Here is a 17,396-nt window from a genome sequence, read left to right as displayed (position 1 = left end):
TTGGGCTCCTTTGTGGCCTTTCTTGATATCGCAGCAGCCGGTTTTGATATCTGGTAAAAATTTCATTCAATCAAAAACATTGTTTTGAATGTTAAGTATATGACCATAAGTTTTCAGAGGGTTCAGAGTCTTGGAAGTATTCATAACCATTTCAAGACGATGGCATGGAGGCAATGGGTGTAACTGTGTTGATTATATGCTGTACACGTAGTGTTAGTCTTACAGTATGATCCCCCATTATACCCGCTAGGCGTGTCGCGACTTAAAGGGACTCCAGTATGGTGTATGTATGAATGTGATAAGGCTAGCTGTCAACTTGACTTATTCTTCAAGATCTATCGCTCCAAGACAGTCTAAAACTTTGAGTCTGCCTTCGTGACCAGTTAGTAAATGGTCTTTAAGAGACCTGAAAAAGCAGTGGACCGGATTTTGGACTGATTCTCAAAATGAACAGATTATACCGGCAGGTGTTCAGGTGTTTAGGGAGCTTATAGGTCCAGGAAAATAGAAAGAACGAAGTAGGGAAGAGAGTTAATATTTGACAAATTTTCTCACGGCCAAACTTAGCCTAAGCAGAGGCAGTTAGTTTTGTTTCCATGCAAATAGCATTTTAAAACGCCAGTGGACGTCGGATATTCCACCAAACAGAATCCTTCATAGCGAAATGGAAAAAAAATTCAGTATTGCTCATCCACAAAGATAATTAAGGCAGGTTTAGGTCCGGACCTGGTCCTCTAGACCTGGACCGTATCTATTCCTGAATTTTCTGTACCGGTACCCACCTAGTCTCTTGCATATATATGACCATGTAATGCTTGCCTTCCAGCCTGTCTAGTGGATATGCTTATCTCATGGCTAACCCAGACAGATTACCCCATCGTTGACTGGTAATAATTACATCGTTGTCTGCAAGAGAACTTGAGTATCCTTAGGGTATTCTGGCATTTCTATACTTCACAGATGGCTCATCAATTTGCACGGGTATTAGACAGATGTGATGTAGTACAGTATCAACAAAAGTAAAAATACCTTCTATTCCGTAACGCTATATGAAACTAGCATGTTAAATACATACGAGGGGCGTGCAATAAGTAATGTCCCTGACCCACTTCCAGTCGTTTGATCTAAATGAATTTTTGTATGTGTAATGATTCATATCTCTATGGGTTATGTTGCATAAAACAACTCTGAACTAATTGTGGTTTCTGATTTACTGGCGTTTGAATTGAGTCAGGTGCGAAATGGACCAGATGTGAAATGGAACCAGTTGAGTGTCTCGCAGTGATCCGGTTTTTGTATTTGAAAGGACGCACACCAAAGAAGACTTTTGATGAAATGAAAGAAACTTATGGTGATGATGCCCCATCATATGACCTTGTAAAACGCTGGCATACTGAATTCAAACGTGGCCGGAAGTCTGTGGAAACAGCTCCCAGACCTGGTCGTCCCTCTTTTGCCATTGATGAGGCATCTGTTGGAGGACCAACCTGGGGTGTCCTACATAAACGGTGTCCAGAGCTGCATCAAACGATGGGAGAAATGCAAAACTCTGGGTGATTCCTATGAAGATAATGACTAATATCTGTGTCAAGTTTCATTAATCTCCTGCTATGGGAAATGGGTCAGGGTTATTGCTTATTGCACGCCCCTCGTATACCCAGAAAAACAAATAGATCATAAAGATCTCCCCATGAATTTCATTGTACTAATAGCAGTCTCTTCTACATACTCCCTGTTAATTTTGATTTATAAATAGTTCTACCAACGTTGTCCTGTCAATTCCTGTATATGATTTTTCACCCAACTTGTTGTTACCATGTACGTGCCTATAGCTAGCATTGATATACCAATAGCCAAACATTTGACAAGCGAGACGAACACAAAACCACCGAATGACTACAAAACCTCCGCTTCACGAAGGTAATGAAAAAAGGTCGGTGATGTTAAAGGTGGTGTCTGCACTTCGACGATACTGTAGACATACACAGGAAAGTGTTATTAGTCACGATACACTGGGTCACGACTGTATATACAAGAGGTATAGGTTAGGGAATGAATCTTGATCAACCAGGGTTTTAGTGCGCGGCGTTCGATTTCATGGGTGTTACACATGGATAAAGCCTAAGGGAAAATGTTAATTCGTACGTAGAAATCCTCAAGAAACCAACGGTTGAATTACGTACTTACATACTTACAGTCGACTTCTTACATACTTACATCGAGACGACCCGTGAACCCCTTTTTGAGCAATTGTAATTCAAATCCTAAAGTAACAATGGCCCCTTTAGTTCAAATTATTGCCACTAAGAGCCCAAAACCCATACAAAAAAAGTAAACTTTTAATGGAGTATACTTCTTTAAAAGTTAAGACTTATCATATGATATTCACACAAATGAGAAATGCCCTATGATGTGTATGATAGTGCTTTCAATACCGATTGAAATACATACCTGCTAAAGTTTACCAGGTACATATTTCAATCGTCTTTCTGAGAAATAAGATATGAACTCGCCATTTGCGGCTATATATCTGTGTCTCGTGGAGTTAGAAACATGTCTCTTCGTGCAAAAGGGATATGGTTGTATCTGTTGTGCATTAAGGTCTGTTGTCGTCGGTAGGTGGCTATATCAACTTTCTTTGCCCAGGTAACATCTCCAGCTCTGTCATGAAAGCGTAATTTTGAAAACAACTCCGTTTCTTTTTGAATTACGGTCCTTGGTGGCAAAGGTGTAGAGGTGTTTTTGGCGTGTGCTTTTGGCACATTTTGACACATTTCAGCCTAACGACAAAACAACGATCAAGTTTGCAGTAGATTTGCAAACAGATGAATCTTATGTGGCGTAACTAGTGTTGGGCACGGAAAAAAGAGGTTTCGAGTTCGATCCCTGCCGTGCCCCTAACGTTGAGCCCTTGGGAAAGACACTTTACAGGGCCTTCATCACTTAACCCTCATGTAAAGATGGGTACCTGACTTTGGTTGGGAAGTAAAAGCCTACATTCTTTGTACATGGCACAGTTGAAATAAGTTACAAACTTAAATGCAGTATCACATTGTCCTCGGCTGTCCCAAAGAAAATATATATAGAAAAGAAGAATATTTTATGTACTCATGGCCAACGAGTTGTCTCTTGTTGACAGTGCCGATTTCATTACTTATCTATCCCTACATCTGACTGCACTGCTATTAGTTTTCACAGTTTCATTCACAGTTTGATAAAATCAATAATTTTCACTCCACACAAATATAAATCGATATCTTTAATACATTAACACCCTTACCGAGTACGCAAATGAAACGTAGCAAAAAATCATTTTTCCTTTAGGCCCAATAATCTGTTTTCCAATTTTCTCTGATTTGATGACCTTAAAAATCAATATCCTTTTGTAGGCACTAATATTATTTTTACGCCATTCTGCGTCGCCTCATTTAGTTTTACACGTATGATCGTAAAATATCCGAGTCACGCAGGCTGTCAAAGATATGACGTGTACTCAGCAGGACATATCGTTTCCACCTGATCCTATTCTCAACTTACATTAACCTCTGGTGCAACTTCCTGTACAAAATGTCGGTAAAATGCTTTAGTCGTCACCTTAACGGCAGGTGCATTGCACAAGATAACACAATATACAAGTGTCTGCATGCATGTTCAGTAGCATATCGTGGTTGGAATACTATTTGGTACCATGATATATCATAAGGTGGTATCTTACTGCACTTGAGGCACCGGTGTGGCACTGCGATTTTTCGAGGCAATGTTGTGCTATATTTTCGCCGATTTTTTAATTTATAATTCATATATTGCGTATTACGTAAAAGCATGACTTAGAAGATAAAAGAATACACAAAACGTAAGAAAATTAGATCTTTATCTCTGAAATTCGTTGAGTAATCTTTTGAACCCCGCAGTGACGCACCGGTGCCCCAAGTGCAGTGAGAGGCACCTTTACATACGACTAGAAATAACATTCCCGCTATCAAGAGGTAAAGGTCATATTTAACTGAATTCCATCTACGTGAAGCTTAATGGTTTTTCAGGTAGTTTGTTGTCTACGTAAATCGCTATGTATGGCTAGTATTTTCAATTAACTGGCAAACTTTGTCTCGCAACAGAACAGTTTAGCCATATACAATGCTGTAATGCTGATGTGAATTAGGGTTTCGCCATGTTTAATGTAGATCGAAACAAGCCATAATTATACAAACTTTGTCACCCGACTCTTTTCGAAAAAATGTGTTGGGTTCTTTTGCCTGTAGAGTTTTTAATCCCCCGTTCATATAAATTGGGCTACGGGATGTAAGTCCCCAAATCGACTAATGCGACCCCTCCCCAAACCATGCCCAATCGGATTAAACCGCCGTTATCCTGCCCCTACTATCGTTTGCGCCCCAAGGCCACATTGTTAAAACATCGCTATCTTATTAGGTCGTTGAACCACAGTTATGTTCGATATCCTAATGAACAGATAATTGCACAGTGTGATGTTTGAACGAAGGCCTAACTTGTAAGACCACAGTACAATCTCGCAATAGTGAATCTCTTGTGGCCCAAATGGTTTTACTCTAAACCCATTAAGCCCAACCGCTTTCTCTTAATCCCAGTGGCTGAGAATAGCCATGGACTGAATACGAATTACCTTATCAACGGACGATGTCATCACCCCAAACTGGTAAAGGGACCTCGTCCATTCGTGAGGGAGCAAAAGAGTACTTCATTTCTCACTTGCTCATGAATACAAATTGTACGTCTTTAGTCCCTCGAGATAAGAATCTTGAACTCGAGACCGTTGTACGAAAAGTTATGCCCTTGGTACTGTTTTGTGGAAAGTAGAGGCGTAGTTTTCAAGTAAAGCTCTATATTCGCTGTTTGTTTGTTTGTTTGTTTGTTAAAAAAGAGTTTCTAGGGACATCATGTAGACAGACGATAGTTTCAATCTGCCTTCCGTTGATATTCCGAAATAACTTCTTCAAATACAGCAAATATAAGTTACCCCGGGAATAAAGGTGAATTAGCGTCAGTTGTCAAAGAAGGAGTTGATTATCGGCAAGACGACTTCAGTGACATTACGGCTTTAGCGAGACACATGATCGAAAGTCACAAGTTCTATTCCTAGCCAGTCGTAGCGTCCTTAAACTGGGGAAATTCACTTAACTTCTTCATTCTCCTCACTCTACCCATGTGTGTACAAATTGATACCTGACTTAAGTCGGGGAGATAAAAGGCGGTGGAAGAAAATGGATGGGCCTCTTCTTCCAATGCTATGCCCTAACTAGAGTAGATTAACACTTAAATATTAATAAAAAACCATTATTGGTAACCTTTTGTGTAAAATATGAAGGTATTATGGGAATTCCCCGTTTTAGCCGAAAAAATCAATTAATGACGTCATAGTTACGTAATATTACGTCATAATGATACAAAAATTTCTGGAATTATAAAACTCGACGAGCATATCACCCTCTGGAAATTTGGTGATCGTACAGTAAGCCGTTTTTAAAATAATCCCCCCCCCAACACCCCAGTCCAGGGAATGCCCCAAAAGCCCAGTCTGGATAGGGTTATGGACCTAACATTTCTAAAGTTGCCTTTTCATTGCAGCTTTTATGTATAGCCTTGACCTGACGCATACCCATTGATTAGTCTGAGATCCAGTCTTAAAGATTCGCGTGTCTTTGAACTCTCCCTAACTGTCGCTATTGCATTCTGTGCACACATAGACTGTTGCCCTCGCTAACCATCGCTGATCATTGCTTTTGGAATCAGTCGGCCGTTCTAAGAAAGGGTTTGCTTTTACCTGGAAACTAATGAATAAGTTACCATATCAAAGGAGTGGTATGAATTCCTAGATATCGATTGTATTCGCAAGGCTAGGTCACCCATAGTCTCACATATTCACACCAAACGTTGTGGCATAGCGCCGGTTTCAAGCCTAATTTCTGCCCCTGGCATATATTTGCCCGCAACATTGCTTGTGATAGAAGTTTCTCATAGTCGAGTCTGAGCGGAATTTGGATGGAGGGGTCACACTGTGAAGGCTTTTTCCCGAACCCTAACCCTTGGCCGACACAAACCCTTATACCCCCCTCACATTATATACGATCTTCGGACGTACTTCGCGATCGCAGGAAGGTCTGCTGATTTTAAGATCTTAAGATGGTCTTGCGAATGTTTCGCCCCAAATCTGTCCCCCTCACATATAAGCGAGCCTCGTGCGATCGACGGTGAATAAATCTATGATAATGAACCTCCCATGACCTCTTGCACGCGGACAAGGGAACACTAAATGTTCCTAAAAATAAAGGCAAGAGATCAATAAATGTTATTTTGTTGTCGGAATCTTTTTAACCAATGAATGGAATGCGCGGGCATAAAAGAAATGACACACGAAAGAAAAGTGTGTCACAAAGCCAGCCTACATACTGCCACAGGGGCCACAATGTTAGAATTGACCTCACATTCCCAGAAACTCAATATTTGCAAACAATCGGAAGTCGGGTGAACGTCGCCCGAAGGTCGCCCGACTGACGGGCGTTCGCCATCCGAATTGCGCTCGATGATTAATAACTATGTCTGTGCTCGCCTATCGGTCTTCAATCGTTGGATTGACGCAAGACTATTGACCAATACTCTTGCGAGGTACGCACGATTTGCACGCACGATCTGCGACTCGGTAACGAGCTTTGCGATCTCGGAGATCTCCTGCGACTTGTCGCTTATGTTAAAAACATGTTTCGCTGCACCGCGACCGTCGTAAGACTCCTGAAAAATGCCGGCGATCCCTAAAAATCGCAAGATGATCGTGAGAACACCGGACGTCTTACTCACGAAAATGTCATTTAGAGCTCGTAAACTAGTCTTTCGATCGAATCGCGCCTAATGTGAGGGGGGTATTACCACAAGGCATAACCTTAAGACAGTAGCCGTTACTATAAAACTAACACTAACCAGATACTAACCTACCATTATAGCCCTAACGTTTGCTCTAACCAAATCCTAAGCTCCACCAACGACTACTCTTTCACGGAGCAAAAATCTGACGCTACAGAAATTCTGCGCGACACCTATCATAACTGTTTGTGCGATTTACACTGTGATATTGAGGTTCGAACAAAATCCAGAGAGTACGTAAAAACAACATTTTGTATTTTGCTTCATGACGTTATATTATGTTTGAAAATATTTTTGATCTCAACATTACTGTACGCGGATGTCCTAATCAAAATGTATGCCATAGAAAGTAAGGATAATTTCTAACAAAGAAAATCGAATTAGGCAATAGATAATGAAAGGAAAATTACAATGCATTAAGTGTTGTGTAAATTGGTTTCACAAGCCTGACACATTTATTATCACCATGGTACTGGTTATGTTCAGGAAATTTGATATCGATTTTTAAAAAATTGTATTGATAGCTGTCTTTTGTTCCGGATGAATAGTAATATGAAGGCAATAATTAATTTTCCACTCTTCCTACTCAGCAATCAAAGGAGACGTCGGAACTTATATAATTACTTGTAATGTTGCAAATATGAGCAAAGTCCCTATAGGCTTGCCTTTTAGGGCAAACGTCACAGTTGAGTTGTGCAGTGGAAGGATCATAGTTCCACCTAAAATCCGTAAAATTCCTCTTTTTCCTTGAGAATTTGAGCCCAACCTGGAGACTTTTTACGTTAGAAGGAACAAGTAGGGTTTAAACTTTCCCATTTTGGTCAAAATTTGCTCAGTTTAGCAGTTTGGTGGCGCGCGGAAGTATTTTAGTTGTTGTGTCGTACGTGTGGTATCAGGAGAAAACTGGGGTCAGTTTGTCTATTTTATTTTTTCATAGAGCGAGTTTTCATCGGGTTTGGTGGAGAATTAGAAACTTTTTAAAGATTGCAATTGGGGTTAGTACTTTTCTGAAACCTTTTTTCATTGTATTTTAATATGCTTTCCTATGAAGAGGTCTAAATGTATCATTAGACTATAGGGACAACGGATCAAAAAATGCTTAAAAGCATTTCTAGATTCTGGAACTTAGAACAGGCTTTCGCACTAAAATACGTTGGTGAAAGTGCCAATAGATAGAGAGTTTCATCGTCCTTTAGTCCATGTTCACGAAGGGATTGTGAAAATATTGTTGAATGAATGCTTAATATATGGGAAATGAAAATAAAGTAAATTTGACTAGTCAACATATTCACTACAAGGTTGAAAGAAACATCATTTTTGACAGTTTCAAAGAACTTTTACCATTTAGAAGATCACCGCTAAAATCTAAAGTTTCTAAAATCACAAAACCCACTCATCATGCAGAACGCGGGGCAGATCATTACCCACTGCCTCCAAAGAAGAAGGCAATTCCCACTGTAGTAACAGCAGTATCTTATACTTGATTAGAAATTAGTGATATGCACTCCATTACTTTCCTTTACTTCATGATTCACCTCACCTATCATTTGACCTTTTAGTAGGTCGTTATAGGCACCATTACTACTAACCTACAAGCTTATCAACCTTTGGGAATGATTTTGAAAATGAACATTAACTATTAATATTGTATTTTCCATCAGGCCCTATCCATAGATGAGCGGTTTTACCTCGCCGCGGTGGAGAAGGGAGACCTGGTCGCCGTACAGAGGATCTTAAAGAACAAAGACAAAGCAGGTAGGTCTTTAAGACGTTTCCATATCTAGTATCAACATCTGCATTGAACGAAAAATATGCCATAACTGAAGTCCAGTAGGCATTTGCTGGACTGTGATGATGTGTAATGGGGTCACGGGCATATAATTAGTCTGGCCCACAAATGAACTACATAGACCTAGGATGCAGAGGGGGAAGTTCGTCCGGCTCTAGTGTCGGATGTAGTATTTCATGGATTAAAAGGAGTTAAAAGCCCACATCAGTCTCGCGCCTCCTGACATGGACAAAGATCAAACTTCCTCATAAACTTATAAACGTGCAAACTTGACGAGCTTCCTTGTTATGACGATGAACAGTGTTTACTGCGATCTTTTACTTTTTTAGTAGGAGGTGCTTTTATTTGTTTCTTAGGACAGAAAGTGAACATCCACTGTGTGGACCAGCTGGGGAGAAGTGCTCTGCTGATCGCCATAGAACACGACCTTTCTGACATCACCAAACTGCTGCTCAGACATGACATCTACGTGGGTAAGTGACAAATTTAGAATCGTCTCAAACATGAAATCTATGACTGAGTAAGAAAAGTTACATTGTCTAATCCAGTCTTACATGGTATCAAAACCGCAGATTCTCGTTTCCATGTGGAAAGATGTTTTTATGATATTTAGTGCGAAGATGGGTGTCAACCATACAAAGCCTCCTAGCGGTGATCTTTGATACGACAGTTAAACGTCCGAGTTTTTAGTGGCAAATAAACTTGTGCTTGGGAATAAGCGGTGCTCCTTTGGGCCTCCCTGGCAGCTTTTCTTGTAACTAGATGTGTATTTTTGCTGGAAACTGAATATATTAAGAAAAAACTACATAGTATTACCCTTTTGTCAATAAGATAATACATGTTTTTGTAATCTCAAAGTAGATCCTACGGTAGCACAAGATAGTATCAAAAGCTGGCATAGGAGTGAAGCTGGTTAAGGGGTGTGTTTCGCCACCTTTTGGCTGACCACACTCCTTGGCTATTTTGGCACTATCTTATGCCATTGTAGACTCTGCTTGGAGATTAATGTTTTCGGACACTTGTTTTAGGTGACGCGTTACTGTTCGCGGTGAACGAGGAGGCTGCCTGGGCGGTGGAGTTACTACTGGATCACAGACCGATGCATAAGGCCAGCATGATGGTACACCTTCCTATTCTTTTCGATAGATCGATATAAATGCAATAAACATGGCAATAGAAACATTCCAATAATGGGTGCCATTTTGAAATGTGTTCTAGCGAGACTACAGTTTGGCGTGAGCGTGCACGAAAATGAGGGTGGCGATGGGTAGTCGTTCAACTGATGAACGTTTCTTTGTTTCCAGGACGTCGTTGAGAGTGTGTGCTATTCAAATTTCGCGCCACCTGACGTCAGTCCCGTCATGCTCGCCGCACATAGGGACAACTACGATATCATCAAGATCCTAGTCAAGAGAGGTCAGTGATCTAATCCAAGAACATTTCCTGGAATCTACATTGTAACTCTATTATTCTTATATGCCCCAATTTTCGTAAACTAGCTGTGTCAAAGTAAGATATATTTATATGAATATGATGTTTCATCACATATTCACGTCCAAAATGCGATGCATTGAATTAGTTAACTATCTAAAGCAAAAGAGAAGAAAATTTTTGATATATTCCAGCTATGCCTACAAAGTCTCTTACCCCAAAATTTAAAATTCATTGGGCAAAATGTGTAATAAATGTCTTCTTTTATGCATTAATGTATCCTCTAGGTGCGTACCTGCCGTCCCCCCACACAGTAGGGTGCGACTGTGTGTACTGTACCTCCTCTAGTGAGCGGGACAGCCTCCGTCACTCCCGCCGCCGCCTCAACATATACAGGTATGAGACTTCTTTAAGGTCACAGACTCGTCCAAACTCAGCATCTAACAGTTTTTTTACCGACCACGTGTTCCTATTGAGAATGCATAACTCATCCGTTAGTGCACGTGACTTCTCACGTACCGTTAACGCTACTTCACCTTTATCCGTGGGGTATCCTATATTCACTGTTTTTAAAAACAGAGTTTATAGGGCTTTCAAGTCGGCGAACTTTAAACTGCAGTAATTTGAAAATTAGGACTCGTCATAAGCAAGTAAGTAAGCAAGCAATTTGAAAATATTGCTATTTGAAATCAACTTGATTTCCATAAAAATACCATGCGTAAATTACCCATGGATACAGGTAAACCAGCTTCATATTACTCTCACTCAGAATCAAAAGGACCATCAATAATTTTCTAGTTAGGTAGGCAGTTTTCAGAACAAAATTAGATCTGAGACCTAAGTTGAAGTATTGCATCTTGTTCATCTGCATCTTCACATGGTCACGATCACCAGAGCACTCGCCAGCCCTTCGCTGATGGCTCTGACCGAGGAAGACCCCATCCACAAGGCCTGGATTCTCAGCAACGAGCTCAAGCGACTCAGCTTTGTTGAGGTGTGTGTGTGCAGCGTGTAATAAGTGTATGTGTTTGCGTATGCGTCTCTGTGACTTGCATATATTATATATGTGAGTCATTGAATGTGATGTTGAAGGTCATTGTCACTCTCAAATCTGGTCCGTTGTGGAAATTAATACCTGCTTTCCACTAGCCTGGATACCATTCCCCAACCTCAGATATCTTTCGTGATGGGGTCTGGCAGGATGGCTGTAGAAAGGTTCTCGAAGGCCCTTGATCAGAGGGAGGAGAACCTAGCATTGATGACCACTCACACCACAGGTAGCCAGCTACAACACACCACAGTTGGTCAGCAGGCTATCACAGTAGCGAATCAAGTACTTAGTGGTCACTGTTATGGATATAAAAAGTACAGTTGGGGGTCACAGTCTTTAACCAATCATGGTAGGGTGTAATTACCTCCTGCTGATCATGCTGCTGTTCTATTGGTGGAGTTTTTTGCCCACTAGAAGGGGCAAAATTGAGAAGAGTTCCTATGTCATCCTGCCAGACCCCTGCACGATAGATACTTGAGACCGGGCTGGGGTTTGGTAACCAGGCTAGCTTTCCACATGATTTCAGGTCGAGTTCAAAAGTGACTACGAGAAGCTGTCCGCACAGTGCAAGAAGTTTTCCACGGATCTGCTAGACGAGGTGAAGTCATTTAGTCAAAATCAAGTTACATACAAGCCATAGATGATAAAATTTCATCCAGCTAGTCTTTAGCTATTCTGTTTCCAAAATTTCACCAAAACACACATGCTGTACTAAGGAAAGCCGTTAGGGACACCAAACCAACATCGCTAAGTCTTCTGGTGCTCTAAAGCTAGCCTTTTGTTATCGCTTAGCATGCAACTTGATGCAAGTGTTTCAAATTTCTCCGGTAAATAATTTGACAGATTTCTTTGCAAGAACCTTTTAACAGAATTAATCTGTTATTGTGCTATGAGAAAATGGTGGCTAGTTCTTTTTATTTTTAAAAGCATTGCTGAATGTCGTACCCTTTGACATCGTAGGTACGGGATTCTAAGGAGCTTCTTGCTGTGCTGAACGCGCACAACCCGAACCACCCCGAGCCGGTGAAGGAGAAGGGCGGAGTAGGGATGAGTCTGGCCCGCCTGAAACTCGCAGTGGAGTATGGCCAGAAGGAGGTTTGTACGTACTTGAAATAGTCCCCATCTTTCTCCATTAAGGAAGCTACTAAACTTTCAGTGTACGTAGCACTACAGTGTTAACCCTAAAGTACAATTTTCGTAGAATTTTTCTTTGTTTTTTTGTTTTTGTTTTTGAAACCAAAATAAGGATAAAGAAGGTTTTGAATGGTACAAATACGTCATACCAATATTTTAAAACTTCATTGTGTGCTTGATCTAGGCAATTGGACTGTTGTACACAGACCCCATTGTCATGGCCAAGACGAGATTTTACTCTACAACTATTTGATATTAATTTTCAAAATCTTAGAAAGTTGATGCAGCACACCGACATACCTCTATTGTTATTTGGCATAACCCAAAATATTCAAACGGCTCGTAGGAGGATGACTGTTTTCTCCCGTTTCTCTCCCCCAGTTTGTGGCCCGACCGAGCTGCCAGCAGCTGCTGAACCGGGTATGGTACAGCGGCGTGCCTCGGTTCCGCACACTCCCTCTGGCCGGGAAGCTCCTGGTGGCGCTCGGTATCAGTCTCATCTGGCCGCTCCTGTCCGTGGCGTACCTGGTTGCACCGCGCAGCGGGCTGGGCTCCATCATCAGGTACGGGTGTAGAATTAAGTGGCGTCGAATGGTGGAGAAGCTAGCGTGCACGTGGGATCAAGAGGTCGTGGGGTTTAACATCCTCCTACGCAGGGACATCCAACGGCGTAACCGCCAGTCTGAATGTACCCTGCTCTTTCAACCGTCACTCTTGGTTCCTGTGTGCACCCCCCCCACACACACACACACCAAACCAGCTGTCAGCCAATCAGAGAATAGGCCTTTCAGTTTTCAAAAGGGGTCTCGCATATATAAGGTTAATCTCATTAACATTTATAAGCAAGGTGGTTAGGAACTAAGGGTGACGGTTGAGAAAGCAGGGTACATCCAGACAGGCGGTTTCACTCTTGGATGTCCCTGCGTAGGAGGATGGGATTTAATTCCTGGCGCGTCTCCTAGACGTCGGGCCATTAGGAAACATTTGCACGACATAACACGACTTTCCTCACTCCATCTGGTTTTAAAAACAAGTGCCTAACATAATAATGAAATCTATTGATCATGCAATGACTTCAGCGTTTAAATAATCTATGCTTGGCTATGTGCACTTTAATCCTAACCAAAAGTTCACTTTTCTGTGATTTTGTAGAAAGCTGCCCGAGAGGCCAGATTATTATCGTTTATTTCTCATGCCAACCTCTACAACAGGGTTGTAGCCAGCACCTGTCCTTCAGTCCTTTGAAGGAATTTTGCAACTGGGGACTGAAAAAAGTTTTTTCCATTCTGTCCCCTGGGACAGACAAAAATTGATATGTAAAGATATAAAAAAACTGAAACCCATGTGTTCTTCTTCACCAAATAGATGCCATTGAACAGCTAAGTCTCGAGCAAAGTTTGCACCTCAAAATGCAAGAAATAGTGTTTCAGAGGGTCTTGATTTAAAAATTTTCTGGGACCCAGACCCCCTAGAAATGACGCGCAACGTCACGCCATGTCTTCGGTGCTCGATAGGATTCCCATTCAAAATCAAGGGGACTGAAAATGATTTCAGGCTGGCTACAACCCTGCTCTACAAACATACCAAATATCATAAATATCCATCCAAGAATTCTTGGGTTATGCTGCGCACAGACACACAGACACAAGACAGACGCACATACCCGGAAACATAACCTTTTTGGCAAAGGGGTTCAAGTACCGCCTACCGTCCATGCCAAGAAGCTCTGAGCTTTTGTGGCGACAGCGGTAGCGTGTTTGCTTTGATCCCGGGTGTGCATGTTTGTTTCTTTCTGTTCTTACTCGCCCCTCTAAATTTCTGCATTGGTTCCAACACCGGCCCTGCGAGTAACAGGCTAACGGATGTACCACACTGTGAGTAACAGGCTAAGATGTGCCACACAGGGATGTCGATCTCGGAGATTTGAGGACGAATCTTAAAAAGAAAAGGGGGAATAGTGTAACAGTGGGGTTGAAGTACCGCCTACGTACCGTCCTTGCCAATGAGCTCCAAGCTTTTGTGGCGACAGCGGTAGCGTGCTTGCTTTGTAAATCTGCCGACCCGGGATCGATCCCGGGTTTCGGCATGTTTATTTCTTTCTGTTCCTACTCGCCCCTCTAAATTTCTACAATTATAATACGACCATTTTCCTCATACAGATCCCCGGCCATCAAGTTCATCAGTCACAGCGCCTCCTACATCATTTTCCTCCTCCTGCTGTACATCTCCACGTACGATGACTTCTCAGCCATCTCACTGAGGAAGTACTCCGGGCCTCCGTTGACTACGCCTGAGTATATCATCATGGTCTGGGTACTGGGTAAGTAAGGCTGTATTCAGATATAAAACATGTTTATTTTACATATACAGGCAACGTTTTGGGCGTGTTCCAGTGTACGTGAAAGTGTTACTTTTTCTTTGAAGAGTCCAATAAAAAAAAATCATCTTCCTAACTAAGACTAATTAATACTGACTGGTTCTATTCCCCACCGCTAGGTGGCGCTGCAGTTGGAAGGATGCGGTCCCAAACATGACTTAGTGTGTTGGTTAGTGTGTTACCGGTAGGCGGTACTTGAACCCTTCGTGGTTTCCTGATCTATACAACTTAGTCACATTTAGGACCGCATCATCCACGCTGTAGTGCCACCTAGCAGTTTACTATAAAAGTGTACTACTACGATTGAGATTGTCTTGTTCCTCAGGAATGGTGTGGGCCGAAGTGAAGCAGTTGTGGAGAGATGGAGTGAGAGAGTTCGTGTCGGAAAGTCGGAACTGGATGAGCTACATCATGAACTTTCTCTACATCGTCAGCTTCACGCTCAAGATAGTAGCACACCTGAAGGTGAGCAATGAAGATGTTACAATTAAGCTGTCTCCTTTATACTACAGTTTTGAAAGGCATATGTGTAACACTTAAAGTAGTCGACTGGCGCATTTATCATACATACTTTCGCGGAAGGGAAGCATATTATTTTTTTTTGCTCAGTTTCTTCTTCCATTTCAAACAGATATGGTCGATGACCTGGACCAGACGGCTGTTGTCATGGTTGCTAGAAAAGTAGCAGACACCTTGTTGTGTTAGTGCACATACATATGTAGCAAATGACAGAACAGAGTTGGAGGGGCTGGTCACTATATCCGTGAAAATCAATGTTTGCCACTGTTGCGAATTGCGCCATCTAGCGATTACTTTGAATTTACACAAGTTAGCTGGCGACGGCTGTTATCCTTTTGTCTACTCAGATTTACATTTAACTTTGAATTGTAATAACACGTGGAGTTCACAATGTGTTCCAGTTTGAGGACGAGGACGCGTGCCGCAGCCAGTGGGGCCGGTACCACCCGAACCTGGTGGCGGAGGCTCTGTTTGCCGTGGCGAACATCTTTAGTTTCCTCCGCCTGACTTTCCTGTACACCGCTAGCCCGGTGGTGGGCCCTCTGCAGGTATTAGGAGACTGGCTCTTTTTGGTTCCCTGCTAGGTCCTACATTACCTTCGTGTAGATAGACTTCGACTTAAGAATGAAATTCCTAAATGCAATGATTGATTTAGGGCAACCATGTTACGTCACGTACATATCGTTGACTTTATTGGATTACTTTTAGCTTTATTGCTTTTTTGTACTGTGCATTTCACACCTAGTAAACCAGTAATGATACAGATATGATAATTAGAGGTTAGCGAGTTTTATGCTTAAGCTATGATTTGATGAAATCTCGAGCCATATGACAGGCCTTTTTTTGTTACCTCTGGGAATTAATGAATTAGGTCCAACTCCGAGGGGTGTATTGTTTTTGGCTGTATTTGTGTGTTGGCAACATTAACCAAAGATCCTTTTGATGAACTTATATAGTTTTTGGTATGTATGTAATACATGTGTAGTTATTTAGCTCTAAGGCTAAATGGTAAATAATGTAAGTCACGTAAGTGAAATGAGTGTGATATTTAAGGGTTAATGACCCGCCCCGAGGTGTATATGCTGTCATAACGCCTGGTCCTTTGCTATAACCACCGAATGAAACCACCGAGTGAGCGAAGCGAACGAGGTGGTTTTATGAGGTGGTTATAGCAAAGGACCAGGCGTTATGACACCATGTACACCGAGGAACAGGCGGGTCATCAACGTTATTATCATATAGCCTACCCAAACTTACAAACTCCTGTATGACGCATAGATCCCTTGGTACTATACATGTGAATTCCGTTGTCGAATTTCTGAAAATTCACATTTGTTCTTTGGTACATACATTGGTAAGAAGATTACAGATTGCATTTTGAAACCAAAATTTCCACAGAAAATATTCGAAACACTGCCGTCTTTGGCTTTTTAGAACAACAAAACAACCAATGTTAACAGAAGGAGCCATCCCCCTCTTGCAGTCTGTACTTATTCCCTCTGCTCTGGCATATGTTTCGCTCCTTTTGATTGGCCAATGCCTGCATATCCCTTACTTTCTTGTGTGTATTGCTCCTTCTGATTGGTCAGAATGAATCTACACTGGCACCGGTGCCGGTGTCGATACAAATCGACAACGGTGCCGGTGTCGGTGTCGATTCATTCTGATCAATCAGAAGGAGCGAACACACCGGCCTGGCCGGAATCTATATGTTACTGCGTCATAACCAACGTGGAACGGGGCCTTCTGATTGGTCCGCGGCGCCTGGCTATATGATAATGTCCATTATAACATACACTTACCTCCTTGTTTACAAATTCTCTCGTTTCTTCAGATTTCCGTCGGAAGGATGTTGCCAAACATCTTCCTGTACCTGGCCTTGTTCGGATTGGTCCTGTTGTCCTTTACCATCGGACTGCAACAACTCTACTGGGTCTACAACGAAGTCCCTCGAGAGCACATCCCCACAAACATAGTGGCCTCTCCCCCTACGCCTCAGATCCTCATTAACATATCAAAGGAGTACGCCGAGGCCAACGGCACCTGCAGCATCGAGTTGGCCACCTACAGCGCACCTGGCATAGAGCTGCCGAACAACAGTTACACCTGCCAGGGCGTGCAGTGCCCTAATCACAATAACGTCTTTTCCAGGTGGGATGAATGTACACTTTAACATATCACCAATCTATCGATATTGCTATGTC

The 17,396-nt window shown here is 42.0% G+C and overlaps 1 protein-coding gene across 2 annotated transcripts in view; it reads left to right on the top strand.

Moving 5' to 3' along the window:
- LOC118427488 (short transient receptor potential channel 1-like) overlaps positions 1-17,396 on the top strand; it is a 37,028-nt gene that overhangs the window by 15,069 nt on the left and 4,563 nt on the right. For both annotated transcript variants that reach the window (XM_035837313.1, XM_035837312.1), the window contains 13 exons: positions 8,553-8,646; positions 9,037-9,153; positions 9,709-9,800; positions 9,985-10,096; positions 10,399-10,507; positions 11,006-11,105; positions 11,689-11,760; positions 12,123-12,257; positions 12,678-12,859; positions 14,456-14,616; positions 14,999-15,138; positions 15,594-15,740; positions 17,027-17,343. In XM_035837313.1, the coding sequence (XP_035693206.1) occupies positions 8,553-8,646; positions 9,037-9,153; positions 9,709-9,800; positions 9,985-10,096; positions 10,399-10,507; positions 11,006-11,105; positions 11,689-11,760; positions 12,123-12,257; positions 12,678-12,859; positions 14,456-14,616; positions 14,999-15,138; positions 15,594-15,740; positions 17,027-17,343 (1,778 nt within the window). The remainder of the gene's footprint in view (positions 1-8,552; positions 8,647-9,036; positions 9,154-9,708; positions 9,801-9,984; positions 10,097-10,398; positions 10,508-11,005; positions 11,106-11,688; positions 11,761-12,122; positions 12,258-12,677; positions 12,860-14,455; positions 14,617-14,998; positions 15,139-15,593; positions 15,741-17,026; positions 17,344-17,396) is intronic.

Source organism: Branchiostoma floridae, chromosome 12 (assembly GCF_000003815.2).
Source record: "Branchiostoma floridae strain S238N-H82 chromosome 12, Bfl_VNyyK, whole genome shotgun sequence".
Lineage (NCBI taxonomy): Eukaryota > Metazoa > Chordata > Leptocardii > Amphioxiformes > Branchiostomatidae > Branchiostoma > Branchiostoma floridae.
This window is presented reverse-complemented; position numbering and strand designations above follow the sequence as displayed.